The following is an 18,508-nucleotide window of genomic DNA, read 5'->3' on the forward strand; positions in this document are numbered from 1 at the left end:
TTTCTTGGTGGACTTTCGATGTATTTGAAGACATAGGATAACCTCTCGATCCACAACTCCAATGACTAAGAAAATATCTAGTATAGTGAATATGATTAAATTTTTAACCAATTATTGTTAGCAGCCTAACATGAGACATCTTCAAATGATTTCTTCCATATGTGTAATCTTTTGCATGTCAATAATAGTGTTATAATATTTAAAACCTAGAAGACTGATTCTTCAGGCCGATTAATTGCATATTTCTTTTAAGACAAAAACTCTTTCGTTGTAGACAAATTAACATCCAATAAGTATTTGGGTTGCCCAAGACCTTTAGTTAGAAAACAATTTTATAGTTAGTGCCTTTAGTAACCCCATTTTGATCACTTCTAATAAGGATGCCATCAACATAGACTACCAGATATTAGAACTAGATGAATTATGGTAGAAAAAAGATGATCGATCTAATTTGTTTGAGGCTAACCTTTGATAAATTCATGTAGAATTCATCTATCCAAGTATGTGAGCTTTGCTTAAGTCTATTTATGACTTTTTTGAGTTTGCATATTTTGTTTTCCCTCTGAGTAGCGTGCCCAGATGCTTTCTTTATGCATGTAGTTTCAATGCAATTATTATTAGTGAAGGCATGACTGACATCCTTTTAAGAAAATGCCAAACTTGATTTATGGCGTAAATTAAAAGGTTCTAACATAATTGAGGTGGCAACAAGTGAAACTTAGCAAACTAATTGATCCCATAGACTTAAGTAATGCCTTTGGTAATGAGATGGCCCCTATATCAATCAATGAAGCCCTAATGAAACCCGATGGTGTAGGCCCATTGACATGTGGAAGGTTTGATACCAAGAGGACGAGTCACTAGATTCCAACTTTGTTGATTAAACAAGTTATATATTTCAATATCAATAGCTATTTATCATTAAATGTTTTGTAAGATCTCTTGATTTGTCGTGGGAATAGAATTTGATGACAATTACATGGCAAAGTGTTGAAAGTTAATAGTAACATGGTAAAAAGTTATATAGGGCTGAATAGTATGTAATAATGTGGTGTTCAACTTTATGAAGGGCAATTATCATATGGAGATCAAAAGACTCTATAGGAGGGGTATGCTTAGTCGAATCAAACAATGTAGATGGAGGTATTATTGTAGATGGACGGCGAGGTTAGCACGTGCATACTTGGAGAAAAGGAGAAATGTGTATAATGGCTTTAGAATGAAGATGGACAACTGAAAATGATCAATGAGAAGGAGGCATTAAATAGTGAGTGGATTCATGCAATGTGGCATTTGCATAAGTATGAATATGATGACTAATAGTGTCATAATAATGATAACCTTTTTGAGAATGAGTGTCGCTTAGAAAGATGCATCAAATAATTCAAAGAGAGCTTATCACCTGTGCAAAAGGAATTGAGAAAGCAAAGAAAGCTAAAAGCTTCAGGACGAAAGGACCACCCAAGATTTGTGATAAAGAAGGGGACAAAAGCCGCAAAACTATCAAGAACACTCGACCGATTAATAAGATGGCTAGCAATTAATACAAAGTCACCCTTTTTTTTCTTTTTTATTTTTTTTTAATACAAAGTCACCCTATAGTTGTTATGGAACATTCATATTAAACATCAATGTTTTAGGCCAACAAACTGATTATGTTGGGATGTATGAACATGAGATCTAATTAGTGATCTCGTGGTTAGTACAAAATAATTGAAATATAGATTGTATAAATTCTTAGGACTTATGAGCTTGAAGGGTCTTAGTCATAGTAGAAAACTATAATTTTTTTTATAGAAAGTTCAATATATAGACATAATATTAAATTGACATTTGGGTAAATAGATATAGCTAACATAAGAATAATCAACAGTAAAGGTAAAAAAATATTTAAACTTACTTGGGTTAGGATAGGACGCATGCCACAATGTCCGAATGTACTAACTCAAAAGGGACACCTCTAAGATGTGATATGGAAGGAAACCTAATGATGTTTACCAAGCTCACAAGCATTACATTCAAACTGACAATGCCATTGATATGGAGTGGTGGAAGAGAATGTTGTAGATTTCATCAAATTCTACAGCTTGTCTTCTTCATAATCATATCATTGAAAACACAATGAGAAGGGCATAAGGGTTAAGAATAATGTTGATTATGAGAAAGATAATGGATTGAAAGAAAACTTACAAGATATTTGGGAACTTATAATACTTCAAAGAGGTATAGGCTATTAAATGGAGATACAAAGTATTTTCCAGACATAAGGGAGGTTGAGCTATTAACAACGAGGATGTGTGTGAGAGAACTTTTCAAAGGAGGAAAATAAGTGGTGATTACCTATCATATAAGAAACTGCATCATAGTTTTGAATTCAGGATGCACTAGAGGAAGCAGATGTAGCAAAACCAAAAGATTAAATAACACAAAAGCTTGCGACATATGTCAAAGAGTACTGAGCCAGACTATTATAATCATCACAAGATAAAGAATGGATCCAAAAATATTTTTTGAAGTGGAAGTTCTACTGGTTGGTAGAGAAGAGCTTTATGTTAACTAGAGATAACCAAATTTGGCCCAACATCATTTTTAGGGATGATTATTCAACTGAAATGAGGGTAGGGTGGAAAAAGTTTCCCCGACAACCATTGTTACCATCAATTGGACCATTGATTATAATCAACATGATGCCAAGAAGCAAGAGCAAATTGGTTAGAAATTGACTCAAAATAATGCTAGAGCTTAGTAACATGAAGAAATCAATCGAGAACATTGGCAATGTTAGGAGTAGTATAGTTGGCCGTCATGTGTCATTGAAAGTATTGGAGGGAATGATGAATCCTTGAGAGGAATTTGCAAAAAGAAATATCTTATTTTGCCTTTATCAAATAGTTGGATCTATGATAAATGACTTCCATTGGAGATAAATGACTTCCATTGGAGAAGTTCATCTCTCTTTTCTCTTATGATTTATTGTATTCTTGAAGAGGCAGATCATTTTGTTGCAGAGAGAATCTCCAAATATAAGTTATAGATATGAGAAATATTATTTTTCTAGAAGTAGATGGAAGGAAGTCCGACACTTTCTTCGTAGTTTCTTGGAACATGATACTTGAAGTGAGAGGCGATTCAAGACTATTGAATAACCTAGTGAGTACAACAAAACCAGATGCCTGCCATTTAGAGAATTCAATGCTGTTATTGTGAGTTGGGAGAGACATTAAGATGCGAAGTTTGTAATGAAAACCAACAAGAATTTAGAAAGTTCGTGACCCCAAAAGTTGACTCTAATAAATTTATTGGTGTTACCAATAGTCAAGGGGTTTTCACTCAAGAAGACTAGGTGAAGAGGCCACGAAACCATGATAGAAGATGTGTGGAGAATCTAAGTGGGATTCATATTATTAAGATGAGGAAAGTTGGTAATGATAGAATTGGAGTGGCAAGAGAGAGGAGTATAAAGTGAAAGTGAATGGTCGCAAATGTTGATTCAGGCACTAGTTTGGTTGAATGGTAGTGAGGGACTCCACACCAACCCTTTCAAAGTCAGTTTAGAGGATGGTATATGAGGACACAACAATTGCTTGCAATTAGATGAACACACCATAGGAAAAGTATCGTCGAGGTTTCAGGCAAAGCATGTGTGGAGATGACGCATTAGATGGTGAAATAATGATCATCTTACCTATAAACAGGCGAGTGTGAAGTGGCAGTGATGGCGTTGTAGATATCAAATGAGAGATGAAGGAATGGTATGAGTGTTATAAAGCCAAGTGGTTGAGCGGTGAAATAACGGGTGAGCACATGTATGATTGCTATCACTTCAAATCTTTAACTCCAACATGGAAATGTTTTTGCTCTCTGAAAGTTGACATTTACGCAACAGGTTATAAACCCCTCTATTGTATATCTTCTTCATCATCTGTATAGCCTTATCGCAACTACTTGGGCATAATAGCCTTCGATTGTTTCCTTGCAGCTTATGCTCAATTGTGTTAATTATGGTTTTTCATCTATTTATACTTTCTCATCATTCTTTTTTCGAAATTATGAAATATTGGATATCCGTATAGTTTTTTTTTTCTGAAGAATGTTGTTGAGGTAGTTTATTTACTATTGAAAATAACATTTTTTATATCTCCTGGTAAAATTTTGAACTGTTACAAACATAATTAGTATTCTTTGTCTAATTTTGTTTGTTAGCTTAAAATGGAATCAATTTATAAGTTCTGTATACAAGCACAACTACTCACCTGGATGGCTTTATTACTCCCGTTAGTCCATTGAGAATTCTGATGGGTTTTTTGTTGGTAGAACTTGGACGTAGTAATTCCGTCAGCTCCTGTTCATGCATTGTGTGTTAGAAGCAGATTTAAAGAACAATCCCTGGTAAATTACATGACTAACAGTCTTCAAAGTTTCAATGTAGATGTTAGCCCAGCAAATAAAATCTTTACAAATCTGGTTTGAGATTAAATTGAATCGAGTAAAGATTACAAATTGTAGACATTAGATTATTTTAAAGGTGTAAATCATAATCGTTTTCTCTATGTTTGTTTATCGGACGTCTTACTGATATGAAAAATGAAAGGAAGAAAATTTTTTTGGGGGAGATGAATACAGTTTTTTTTTGGTAGATGTATACTTATAATTCGAAAAGAGTTTGTTTATTTCTCTTTTGCTTCAGCTAAATTAGAATAGTCAATCCGACCAGCTTTTTTTTTTCATTTGAAATTAATATATCATAACTTTATTTCAGAATAAAATGCGTATGGCAAAACATTTACAGAATAATTTGTTCTCATTTTTTAGAACAATGATTATTTAACATAACACTAACAAAGCAGGCTTACGAAATCTAAGTGAAAGACGAGCATGCGTTGGACTTTAAATTGGTTAATTCCTACCATATTATGTTATGTGTGGAATCTGATTGTGTTGATCAATCGGGTTCTATTGTCTCAGACATCAAAGCTTGTCGTGTACATTGAGGGGTGCGGGGAGTTCACCACCCGAAAACTTTTCCTCTTCCGTGCAATGCCCCAGCCCCGGCACTGCATACCCGAGCGCCCTGGCGCCGTGTTCCTTAAATGACAAAGAGAAGAGCACCGCAACGAAAGATATGGTGCCACAGCGGGTCAATTTACAGACTTGGGTGCCGCAGCGCCCCAAATTGGTGCCGCAATGCTAAAAGACGGACTAAACAGTTATTTTTTCTCGTTTTTCTTAATGGTTGCATCCCTTGGGAGTTATAACTTATTTTTTCTTATATTTTCTGAGTATGTAGATGTTAATAACGGTGCATGTGAGAAGAGAATGAGAGAGAGAGAGTAGATATCTATACTTGTTTCTCCCAATTTTCATAGTAAATTTCTTACTGTGGTGTGGCTCCGTATTTTTTTTTTTTCTTATTTTAGGTTTTTCCACGTTAAATCCCGGTGTTCTCTACTTCTCCGCTGCTTTTACTTTCTTGGTTGTTTCGCCATTGTGGTGTTTACTCATCCTCATCTCTCACCCAACGTATTAATAGTTGATTTTATTTAACTAGATGTCTTCGACCAATAGCAGTAGACAGAAATTTTAAGAACATGATATTTCATTTATATCATGCATCGCATATCCTGATAGTATCTTTTTCATTGTTCTTACGTGATATTACGCTTTTTTTCTCTTTTCCTTTGGTTTTTTTATGCAACAGTCATATGGAGCTTCTGCATCAGTCTTTAGAGAGGCTAGATTATATGTAATTTTCAAATCCAATTCAGAACAATTTGTTTTTGTATTCATAGATAATATCTTGATCTATTTTATGAATTGTGATGATAAGTGTATTCATTTAAAAGTTGTGATGGAGTTAGGGGTGTCAAAACAAGTCAATTTTTTGGATTTAATCTGAAATTGATTGGACCCATTTAATAAATGAGTTAAAAAATTGAACTTGAATTCGACCTAAAATTTCGTTTTAATTTAAAAAATATTTGTATTAACTTATTAATCACAATTTTTATGTTAATTGATAAAAAATAAAAAGATTATTCTATAATAAATAAAAGAATTAAAAAAAAAGAATAATAAAATAGATCACTTTTTATCAAAAATGAGTTGACGGATCAACAAAAACCGTTTAATAAATGGGTTGAAATGTTTAACCTAAATTTGATATGTTTATTAAATGGGTCAATCTGAATTAGAATTTTTTTGGGTCAAAATATTTCTTACATCCTTAGATGGAGCCTCAAGAGAAGAAATTTTATTCAATATTTGCAAAATGTTAATTATGATTGAAGGGTGTAGTTTTTTTTGGATGTAATGCCAATAAAGAATTAATTTTTGTTGATCCAGAAAGTAAAAAAGTTGTAATTGATTGGCCATGATTAACTACTTATATTACAAGCTTGTTGTTTTTTTATTAGTTACCACAGCAGATTTGTTAAAAGTTTTTCTTAAGGTGTTAAATATTTTTTTATTAGTCTCAACTTAAAAGGCAGCAAATTGAATGATCAAATGAATGAAAATAAATATTTTAGAGGTTAAAAAAATATTTAGTGATTGCTTCAATAATGATAATTTCGTTAATTAATAAAGAGTTCCGAATATTTAGAGAAGCTTTCTTGAAAAAATAAAAATGTAGCAGCTTATGCGTGTTGGCTATTGGAGTAGATATATATTGCGTTTGCTTTAAAAATTTGGAGTTATTATTTATACAGAATGAGATAGTGAAATGTTTATTAATTTTAAAAATTTGAATAAGATCAAATACTTTCATAAATATTTAATTTATAATTAAGTTATTTTGAATAGCTTAATGTTTGATTCGTTTATAATCATGAATCATATTATTTAAAATTTTTAATTAAGAAGTTTGATTAGAGCTCGATAAAATGTTAGTCTAAGACTAAGTAGTCAATTTATACAACAACAATAAAAAATTAAGTCTTTGTACCACTATGTGGGTTAGCTACATGAATATTTTTTCTCTATTGTATTATGTTAAAAGTTAAATTTTCGTTTAAATAAAATAAAAAAAGGTTATTTCTAATATTTTCTAACCAAGTATTTTTAGGTCTACCTATACCTTTCTTTACATAGATCAAATCAATTAACTCTACAAGCCACTCATCCACCCGAGCATCCTCATCTCTGCAACACTTAACTTAGTATTAAGGTTCTCTTTTAATGGCCAAAATTCGGCATCATAAAGCATTGCAGGTCTCATCACTATCCTATAGAATGTTCCCTTAAATTTTGAGGGGGACTTTTCTATCACACAACAAGCCCACTGCATTCCTCCACTTCAACCATCCATCTTGAATTCTGCTGATAATATCCCCATATATTTCACCATTACTCTGAACAATATGTCCAAGATATCTAAAATGTGTACTCTTATTAATGACTTGATAGCCCAAAGTCGCAATCGCCATAATATATATATTAAGACAAGGTAGTAAATTATATATTGAATATATGATTATGTAGGAACTTGTTATTTTTTGTATTAGATTGTTTTTGTCTATGAAAACTATTTATTTATCCTTTTTAAAATATTTATTTACTTGTTAGTTTATTTATATAAAATATCATTTTGATGCTCAATAGACTGGTCATTAATGGACTCGATAAGAATTGACTAAATTGCCCAAAATAGTGTTGCTTGTTAATAGACTTAAATGCTCACTCTTAATCAACAAAATAAATATCTTCCCTCCATTTCTTCTAATCAAACAAGTGGTCAAAACTATTTTTCATTTGAGTTTTTTATTTTCTTTTTCATTTATTTTTAGTTTTATCCTCTCTATCTCTTTGTTCAAGGCAAATACTCCCCCACTCAAGTTAGAAAGAAACTTAGATACATTACAAATTAATGGTAAAAATGAATTAACAATAACAAATGAATCCTTGCGGCACAAAATCGGATTTCAGAGATCTTTTTTTTCTACTTCAATTCATAAATAATTTATGCTTGGTTTGAGACTATTTTTTCTCTAGCTTCAAAAATTTTTACCAGAAAACTACAGTAGAAATATTAAGAAAATTATCGAACCGAAGTCTTAGGCTTTAATAATTTTGTGCGGACACCAGATAATGTCCGGAGACCAATCAGAATGCATCACGTCACTTTTTTGCTTGGTATTGCTGTGTACCTGGTGATCACATGATGCATTCTGAATTGTCTCCAGACCGTCCGGTCTTCGCACATAGAATAATTTCTCTTGTTTGGGATAGCCTACTCTACAGCCTACTCTAAGCATGGCTTGAACTCTTTTTCGGAAATTAAAAATTACAATCCCTACCAGTTATTTCTTCTAGTCATGTATAGAAAAAGCTCAACGCACCTGCATGGTATTGAGGGTGACGTTGAGGAGCGTCGGAGGAGTCCTCAGGCCGACTTGCGCGTCGGCTTCAACGTTTAGCCCCTCAAATCTAATCTCCACCTTCGAATCTCCAAATCCCAAGCTGCATAAAATTTGCTCTATAAATATAAATTCCAATATAAAAAAAGCTAAAAAATTAGCGACTTCTTCTAAGCTTATTTTCTAACATATATAAGAAAAGAAATCACAATTAATCAGTTGAAAAATTATATCAGCAGATTTTTGTTACATATTTTGGCTTCATTTGAGACTATTTTTTTACTGTTTTGTAAAATTTGTTTATAGTAAAAAAAATTTTAGAAGTAGTAAAAAAAAGATTTAAAATTGTCTCAAATAAAACCTACGTCACAATAGATTTAGGTTTTGTTTGGGACGATTTTTTATTGTTTTTTAAAATAGAATTTTAATAAAAAATTAAAATTATATTTTAATTATCAATAAAAAAGACGTCTCAACGAAAAAGCCTTAAAAATTATTAACTTTCTTTTGAGATTGCTGTTGTACATTAAAAAAATGTACGTCGCTTTAACTTCAAAATAAAGTCAAATATTTTTAATCCTTCCTAAATACAATTTGTCTCTGCATATTCATTTCTGACACAATATTTATTCTAATCACTATTTGAAATGAGAGACAACAAAAGAATTAAGCTCAAAATTAATAGTTGAAGATATAATTATAAGAAAATTTAAATTTTGATATTCATATTCATAGGAAAAAAAACTGTGTTACGTTATTATGATCAAATTTTGATCAGAATAGAACTCAAAATTACTAAATTTATTGTCATAAATACAATATATTAAAATTGAAAAATCAATCAATTTTAATATTATCGCATTCAACAAAAGAAAAAAAAAAACGGCTCTGAAACTCAAAATTTGGAGTTCTTTTTAGCCAACTTTTTGTAGCAATTCCCTCGTCTTCAGCTCTGTGTTTCAATGATTGTATTTATTTTTTCCTTTGGCAAAAAATTTGTTGATAGCATCCACTTCTATGCTCTCCTCCCTTCATTCTTCTTACAGTTACTAAATCCTGATATAAATTTTTATTAACATAAACCACTAAAATCCTTACTTATAGTCTCAAATCAGATCTAAAACTCTTAAGGCTTCGTTTGGGAGGGATTTTTTACTGCTTCTTAAAGCAGCTTTCAAATATAAATTTTTTCCATTACAACTGAGATTCATTGGCTCTCAACTTTCCAGACTTCGAAAAAAAAAATCATGGAGGGAAGAAGACTGCATACCTTTGCCTTGTTTCCTTAAGCCGTCGAAGAAATACTTCGTTGAGTTCAGGAGTTAGGGGAGAAGGCCGTTCCATCCTTTCCATTCCCTCCATTTTCGCTTCTTCTTTCTGTCTTCCAAAGCTTAGAGGAAGCCTTAGCCAATTTATAATCCTGGTTTTGAATAAAATAAAGTGGGAAGAATGCAGTTGAGTGTCACATCATGAGTTATTTGTTCGTTCTAATTCTATGAGAGTTGCCGATCATATGGGAAAGGAGCACCATTTTATTTATAATTTAAGATTTTTATTTTGTGTTATTTTAATAGAAGTATTATTGTTTTTTTTTTTTGAATTTTGATTAATTGTAAATTATCTTTTGTATCTTCTACCTACTTTATTTATTTCTCTAATAATTTATGAGAATTGTCGTTCGTTTGTAGCTCAAGGTGATCAAATGGTCTTTATCTATCAACATTATTTCTGGAAAGTGCTCATTAATTATAATTAATAAATTTATAAACTGAAATTAGTATTGATACGTCATCACAAACTTATCTTAATCGGGCATGAATCTCGAGGCAAAATCTAATTGGAAACTTCAAAAATCAAAATCAAGAGCATTCGAACTCCGATTTCAGCAAGCTTATAGTCAAACTGAGCGCTCAGAAATACGAACCCAATGACACCAAATTCGACGCAATGAAAGCCCAAATGGGTCCAAATCAAGGACCCGAAGCATTGTTAGAAGGTTCAAACAACAATTTGAGTTACCAAACGGTCTCCGATTTTAACGAGCTTATACTCTAATCGAGCGGCTTGATGAGCCGAATCCAACGAGCTCAAGATCACCAAATTCCGACATCACTAAGGCCTTCAAATGTCCAACGAACGATACATGATTGTAGAATTCAATATCGGCCGTCCATTCGACCACTCCCTATTTGCCCCTGATCTCACAACTATTTACGAGCTATGCCACTCCATAAAACTATAAATAGAGCCCTCATTCTTCACAAAGGGGACTAAAGTGAAGAGAGAGCAGAAGAAGAGAATGGAGAAAAGGAGAATGCTCTCCTCCTCGACCACCGCCGGAGCTCTTCCCGCCGCCTGAATACGCCGGAACTCTGCCGGATTTTCGAGAAACGACGGGATTCTGCAAAACTTTGTAATTTTTTTTCAAGTTGTAATATGATCGTCCCGATTTGTGGGACGAATCAGTTTTTTGTAATTTATAAAAACACTATTGGGACTTTTCAGCTGGGCGAGGCCCCGTGGTTTTTTCCCTTTTTGGGTTTTCCACGTAAAAACTCTGGTGTTCATTCTCTTTTCTATTTGTGTGCTGAATCTCTGTACAACGCTTGGACACGAATTTACAAACTCTACCGCCGCGTATTTTCTAGCACGCAACAAGTATGATTTTAAATATCATATACATTATCAGTAAGATTTCACTGTAGACTAAAAAAAAATATAAAGTTTATTTTGATATATTTTACATCCTCATATTCTGATAAAAATTTCACTTTTTTAGTAAGCTTGAGAAGCATAGGTCTAAAAGATGCTTAAAAATATATTTTTAATTCCATTATAAGAAAACATGATACATATTTTCGAAAGTTAATGCTTAGGCTTTGCTTGGGATTGTTTTTTTTTTTTTTGCTTTCTTAAATAATTTTTTTTAACAAAAATTTCTTATTAGAAAACTGCTTTAAAAAGCGATAAAAAAGCCGTCCTAAACGAAGCCTTATTTTACAGTTAGTTTGCTACTTCCAAAGAATCTGAAAGTTGTTGACCCCTATATGCAAAAATACTTGAAAGGTCAAATGACCTACGATTGACAAACGGACTAGTGGACTACACCGTTGCAATCAGGATGTTGAATCCGCCAAGAGGAGCCCATCGCAGTCAAATCAGAAAAAATTTGGTCCAAAGGGACGACCGACATCCGAAATTGATGAGTGGCATGACCTAAACGACATCCGATCGCAAAAGGAATTTAGTGGTTGTGTTCGGAGTGTCGTCAATACCTAAAAATGACTATTAATTTGTTCAATTAAGATCATATGGTGAAATTAGCATGCATCTCGAGGCAACGACACACAAATCATTGTTTCCAAATTATTCTGAAATAATTGGCCAAGCAAGCAAGCAAATACATTAAAAAAAAAAAAAAAAACAAGAAAATTTTTTTTCGTACTATGACTGGAATAGTATAGCATTATTCCTCATTCAGTTTGGTCTTCCTATTTAATGATCTCTTTAATGGTAGGCCTAAAGTTGCAGAAAAAGAGCAGAGGAGAGTGCAATGAAAGAGATTAGCTTGTTTTCCAAAGCACTGCTCCAGCTTAAGGTTTTAATATTCTTTATTGTTGATTTCTCATAATTTTTTAAAATTTTTTGTTGTTCTCTCATAATTTTTAAAACTAGAAATTTATTTCGCTACTATTTTTTTTTCTGATTTTTCATAATTTTTTAAAAAACTATTACAGCAAAAAGTATTTTTCTGCAATTATAATGACAAAATTATTTTCTTCACATCAACTTCACAACTAAATAGACACCCGAAAAAAAAAAAACTAAATAGATTGATTTAGCTTATGAGGCATAATAAATAGAATGATTTAATTTTCATTAAAGTTATGAGGCGTAATAAATTTGTTAAATCTCTATTAATGAGTTTATTATCAGTTTCGATTGAAATCAATATAGCCTCCTAACATTACGGATATTTTCGTTTGAGATATCTTTCTTACTGTTTTCTAAAGCAGCTTTTTAATACAAAAATTTTCTTTTTCAAAAATTTAAAATCAATATGAAAGTTGTCCCAAACAAAGCCTTAAAGGCTATAGAATGAATGGCTTGTGTGTGCAGTGGAGCCCCATAAGGCCGCAATCATATATTGAAATGCCGGACTTTTAAAGACTTTCACAACTCAATAACAACAAATTACATTAGATTTAAAAGAGAAAAATCTAGACTCAAACCCAAATATATTTGCATTGATTTCTTAATAAAAATTCCACTCCAAAATAAAAGAGAAAGTAATAAAATCTATTGAAATTTTTTTGTAAGACAAAATTAATTGACGATATTAATTTTTATTTCTATTTATAAATTTAATAATTTTCAGTATTTATTTGATGTATTTAAGCCTTTTATATCTTGATCATAATTTATTTTCATTATTTCAGACAGGAAGTTATGGAATGAGAGCAATGATCTTTAGGTCATATGTTGTTTTCATTGTCACAGTTTGTGCAAATTACAACTATTTAGAGGGTCTAAACGGAAATTATAGGAGGAGAATATTTCAAATGAATCTATTGCCAAAAATAGCATAGAGGATAAGAAAAAGCTTTTAAGCTTCTTAATTAGGGTTTCCTTGTGATCACTTTTATTTTTGGTTACGAGTATATTTACATTTGCATATATAATACTTATATCATTATTGATACGTCCTCCAAAAATTATCTTGATAGGGCATGAATCTCGATGCAAAATTAAATTGGAAACTTACGAAATTAAAATTGGGAGCATTCGAACTCCGATTTCAGCAAACTTATAGTCGAGCTGAGCGCCTCGGAAATACGAACCCAACGACACCAAATTCGACTCAATCCGAGCCCAAATGAGCCAAAATCAAGGACCCGAAGCGCTGTTGGAAGGTTCAAAACACAATTTAGGTTACCAAACGATTTCCAAAAATTACTTGCTTCTAGTCGAATAGAGCGACTCGACGAGACACATCCAACGAGCCCAAGATCGCCGAATTCCGACATCATTAAGTCCTTCAAATGTCTGACGAACGGTGCATGACCAAGGGATTCAATATCGGCCGTCCATCCAACCACTCCTCATTTACCCTTGATCTCTCACCTATTTATAGGCCATGCCACTCTAGAAAATCTATAAATAGACCCCTCATTCCTCTAGAAAAGGGATCCAAGCAAGAAGAGAAGAAGAGAAGAGAGGGAAGAAGAGAAGGAAGAAGCTCCTCCTCGACCAGCGCCGGAACCTCGTCGGACCACCGCAGGAGCCTCGCCGGACCACCACCTGAGGCCTTCATCCTCGCCGGACCACCACCGGATCCTCGTCGGACCACCGCCGGAGCTTCGCCGGACCACCACCTGAGGCTCTCACCTTCGCTAGAGGCCCTCAACTTCGCGAGAGGCCCTCACATTCTCTAGAGGCCCTCACCTTTGCCATAGGCCCTTACCTTCGCCAGAGGCCCTCACCTTCGCTAGAGGCCCTCACCTTCGTCAAATGCCCTCACCTTCGCTAGAGGAAATCACCTTCATTAGAGGCCCTCACCTTCGCCAGAGGCCCTCACCTTCGCCAGAGGCCCTCACCTTCGTCAGAGGCCCTCACCTTCGCTAGAGGCCCTCACCTTCACCAGAGGCCCTCACCTTCGCTAGAGGCCTTCACCTTCGCTAGAGGCCCTCACATTCGTTAAAGGCTCTCACCTTCGCTAGAGGCCCTCACCTTCGTTAGAGGCCCTCACCTTCGCTAGAGGCCCTCACCTTCGCCAGAGGCCCTCACCTTCGTCAGAGGCCCTTACCTCCCCCGGACCACCGCCTGACGCCGTTGCTCCGTGGGACCACCACTTGAGGCCCTCACCTCCACCGGACCACCGCTTGACGTCATTGCTCCGCCGGACCACCACTTGATGCCATCACCTCCGTCGGACTACCACTTGAGGCCGTGTGCTCCACCAGAACATCACTTGAGGCCCAGACTTCCGCCGGACCACTACTTGAGGCATTGAGCTCCACCAGGCCACCACTTGATGCCCATAGTTCTCTCAGAATACTGCTGACCTTCATCATAAGACAACGATCTTTCAGACCTCAATCTCTTGCCGACTACGATCCTTCAGACCTTCGTCGCCTACTATGGTTCTTCCGACCTCCATCAACAAACAACGGTCTTTCTGACCACAGTCTCATGTCGACTAAGGTCCTTCAGACCATCGTCGTCTACTATGGTCCTTCCAACCTCCATCACCAGATAGCGGTCTTTCAGACCTCAGTCTCCTGCCGACTACGGTCCTTCAAACCTTTGTCGCCTACTATGGTCCTTCCGACCTCCATCAACAGACAACGGTCTTTCTGACCCCGGTCTCATGCCGACTACGATCCTTCTGAACTTAGTCGCCTACTATGATCCTTCCGACCTCCATCACTGGACAACGGTCTTTCTGACCTTCATCCTATCGACTATGGTCGTGCCGACAAAACAAACACATCTATGTTGATTATTGTAACTCTCACTATGTAATGCACTCTATATGATGTACATTGATGACATCAAGCCAAGGCCTTCTCCCAAGGAAGGGCCTCATTTGTAATCGGCTACAAATACTAGTGGATTCATTCAAACTGGGCTAGGCCCCGTGGTTTATTTTCCTTTTCAGAGGTTTCCATGTAAAAACTCTGGTATCTCTTATGAATGCTACACCCTCTCACTTATCTGATTGTGTGTTGGATCTTCGTACAATGCTAAGATGTTAAACTATATATTTCTCTACCGCCGCGAATACACCAGGACGCAACAATTATATATATATATATATTATAATATATATATATATATATATATATATATATATATATTATATATATATATATTATATACTATCTTTTAGCATCTAATTTACATGAAAAACATTATAGTTTATTTTAAATAAACTAATCATATTTTGTAAAAGATATTTGAATATTATTAAATAAATAGAAAAATTTGACCGTTCTGTTTTTCATTGGATTCTTTTTCAATTTAAATTTCTATATGTTCAGAAGATAGGAATGCATTATTTCGTTTGTAAAGAAATCTAAATATTTTTAAACAAAAAAAAAACAGTTATAATAATTATTTTTCTAAGAAAACAAAAACAGTTATAAATAATTATTTGTTAATAGGGCAAATTTAGTTAATTATAAAACAACACCAAAAACTTTTTGAGATTTGATTACTTGAAACTTATTTGTACCCACCGGCTTAGGTGGGTTGGTGCGAGTGCTTGGTTGGGAACCCCATCCAAGTTCGAATCCCTTCTCATACGACACGACCCCTTAAGTGGGGAGAAAATAACTGTCGGTCCTGCACCTGTGGGTTGGTTGCTGGTAGACTCACAGAGGGATTAGTTGACATGCCAAGTGCGTCAAAGCTGACGTGGCAACGGGCCGATACCCGCTCTAAAAAAAAAAAACTTATTTGTCCTTTGTGTCCTATCATTTGAAAAAGAATATTTATGAGGGGTCAGTGATAAACTGATAATGGGCTTAGATTTCGGCACTACTGATTATTTTGTTGCACAGTAGTTAATAGACAAATTTTTAAAAGGAGAATCATCATCTAAAATAAAATTTAAAAATGATCATATATGAAATTTTTCGAGAAGGATCAAATTTAAAAAGGATTATAACATGCAATAAGAAATTACGTTTTTATATAAAACGCAATTAAGATTATTTTTTCATCAAAACGTATTTCAAAATTGCGTCTTATATGCAAATGATTTTTTTTTTTATTACCTGAGAGAAGTGAAAATAGAAAGTGGAGAAAGAGAAATAAGAGAGAGATAAAAGGTAGTAGAGAGAGATGGGAAAGACCGAAAGAGAGACGGGAGAGCAAGGGGAATTAATTCAATCATTTAACTTTAGATATCTGTATAATTAATTAATTATTTTATATTTAATCTAATTTTAATTATTAATTATTTTAAAAGTTTAAGTAACTTTTTAATTATATTTTAAATATTTGATAAATTGATTGAAATATTATAACTATGAATTTATTTTAATTTTAGTTAACTTAAACAAAATATAATTTAAAATTAGTTTATTAATCAAATAATAATATTTAAATTTAATAATTATAACATTTGACTTTTAAATTTTCAAAATTTTGAAATTACAAAAATATATATATATATTCAGTTTTTTTCAACTTTTAAAGTTATAAATAAATAATAAATTTAATAATTATAATTATTAATTATAATATCAAATTTTTAATTTAATAATTATAATTTATAATGAAAAATGTTTAATATGTATTTTTTATACTTTAAATTTTGAAATTTTTATATTATACTATTAATTTAAATATTTAATTAATAAATTTATTTTAAATTATATTTATATTTAAGTTCACTAGAATTATGTCTTAAAATAAATATAATAGTTATAATATTTCAAATTAATTTAATTAAAAATTTAAAATATAATTTAAAAGTTATTTAAAAAATTTAAAATTAATGAAAATTAGATTAAATATAAAAATATAATTTTATAGTATTTAAATTTAAATGATTGATTCCCATCTCTCTCCAATTTTTCTCTCCCTATGGTCTCTCGTGAGAGATTATTCTATGCGGATGCCGAACGCAATTCACTGTCTGGAGACTAACCAAAATACGTTACCCCAGCTATATTGAGCCAGGTACCAAGTTGAGGGTGACATAGCACATTTTGGTTGATCTCCGGACAACGTTCGCACATAATAATTTCACATCTCTCCCCTCTTCTCTCTTTCCCGCCTCTCTATTCCATCTTTTCTCTCTTTTATCTCTTTATCTCTCACTTTCATATTCACCTTATCTTCCCGTCTCTCTCTTTATCGTCGATAATAAAACAAAAAAAATTCCTTTGCATATAAAGCGCAATTTTGAAATGTGTTTTAATGAAAAACGCAATAACAAAATGGATGTTAACAGAAAAAGCAATTAATAATTGAGTCTCATATAAAAACGTAATTTCTGATTGCATGTATGATCCTTTTAAAATTTTATTTTTTTATGATCTTTTTTCTAATTTAAGTATAAAGGATGACTCTTTAGAAAATTCACCCCTAGTTAATAGAGGAACAGAGGTCGGGGGAATCTTACAGTCCCGTCGGCAGCATACTACAACCTCCTGAGTTGGTTGGGCCAGCAATTTTTTTTGAAACTGTTGAAGGGAGTTAGCATTTACTTGCCAATGAAGAATAAAGAATAAAATTACTATACAATAGTACTAAAAATAGTAAAGAGAGAGAGAGAGAGCGCAAAATTCTAAAAAAAAATATTCTCTTATTTATATTAAAAAAAATAAAAGAAAAGTTACAAATTTCAAGTGATTTTATATGAGAAATTTGTCTTTAGAAGCCTTATAATTTATGTAATTTGGTCAAATAAGAACTTTTATATTTAATTGATTGGAGAAATAATGTGTTGCTTCTTGAAATATTTGCAGCAATAGAGAAATATATAATTTAACGTTTTAGTTTTGTACGAACTACTAGAACACAATCAAATAAGTAGAGGGTGCAACATTTATAAGATATCATAATTTTTATATGGAAAACCTTGAAAAGTGGAAAAACTACGTGACCTGGTCCAATTTGAATGAATATACTAATATTTGTTATTGATTACAAATGAGGCCCTTACATGGGGGAAGACCTTGATTTGATGTAACATATATACACCATACATGATGCATTACATGATTGAAATGGGAAGAAAAAAAAATGGTTGAAATGGGAAGAATTTAAAATAATAAGTTCGTTTGGTTGATAGGATCATATTCTGCTGGCGACGGTGGTCGGAAGGATCGTATTTGGATGACGGTGGTCAGAAGGACGTACAATAGTCGACGGGCGATGGAGTTCAGAAAGACCGATGTTATGCAATGGAGGTCGGAAGGACTATAGTCGGCGGGCGACAGAGGTCGTAAAGACTGTTATATGGCGATATAGGTCAGAAGGATCGTAGTCGGTGGTCAATGAAGATCGGAAAGCCTGTTGTCAGACAATTTATAATATGAAGGATATAGTTGGAGAATCTTAGGTTAAAAAACAAATAAGATTTGAATACTATATTCAATATTCGACTCTTGTTCTAATAAAGATTAAACACCTATTTA

At 33.2% G+C, this 18,508-nt stretch overlaps 1 protein-coding gene and 1 long non-coding RNA gene across 6 annotated transcripts in view; one reads left to right on the top strand and one right to left on the bottom strand.

Annotated features, from left to right (window-relative positions):
* LOC110106104 overlaps positions 1-4,959 on the top strand; it is a 39,110-nt gene extending 34,151 nt beyond the window's left edge. For 2 of the 3 annotated variants that reach the window (XR_003701522.1, XR_002304198.2), the window contains exon 4: positions 4,848-4,959. This is a non-coding gene — a long non-coding RNA (uncharacterized LOC110106104). Of the gene's footprint in view, positions 1-4,314; positions 4,619-4,847 lie in introns of those variants that run through there. The other variant, XR_003701523.1, reaches the window with a different exon arrangement.
* LOC110106102 (ABC transporter G family member 45) overlaps positions 1-9,774 on the bottom strand; it is a 40,300-nt gene extending 30,526 nt beyond the window's left edge. For all 3 annotated transcript variants that reach the window (XR_003701521.1, XM_020835858.2, XM_020835859.2), the window contains exons 1-3: positions 9,625-9,774; positions 8,337-8,457; positions 4,254-4,342 (exon numbers count right to left, since the gene is read on the bottom strand). Coding sequence is in view for 2 of the 3 variants with exons in the window: in XM_020835858.2 (XP_020691517.1) it covers positions 4,254-4,342; positions 8,337-8,457; positions 9,625-9,716 (302 nt within the window). In the remaining variant the exon portion in view is untranslated. The remainder of the gene's footprint in view (positions 1-4,253; positions 4,343-8,336; positions 8,458-9,624) is intronic.
* Between the last annotated feature and the right edge of the window lie 8,734 nt (positions 9,775-18,508).

The sequence above is a fragment of the Dendrobium catenatum genome, unplaced genomic scaffold, assembly GCF_001605985.2.
Source record: "Dendrobium catenatum unplaced genomic scaffold, ASM160598v2 fragScaff_scaffold_853, whole genome shotgun sequence".
Classification (NCBI taxonomy): Eukaryota; Viridiplantae; Streptophyta; class Magnoliopsida; order Asparagales; family Orchidaceae; genus Dendrobium; species Dendrobium catenatum.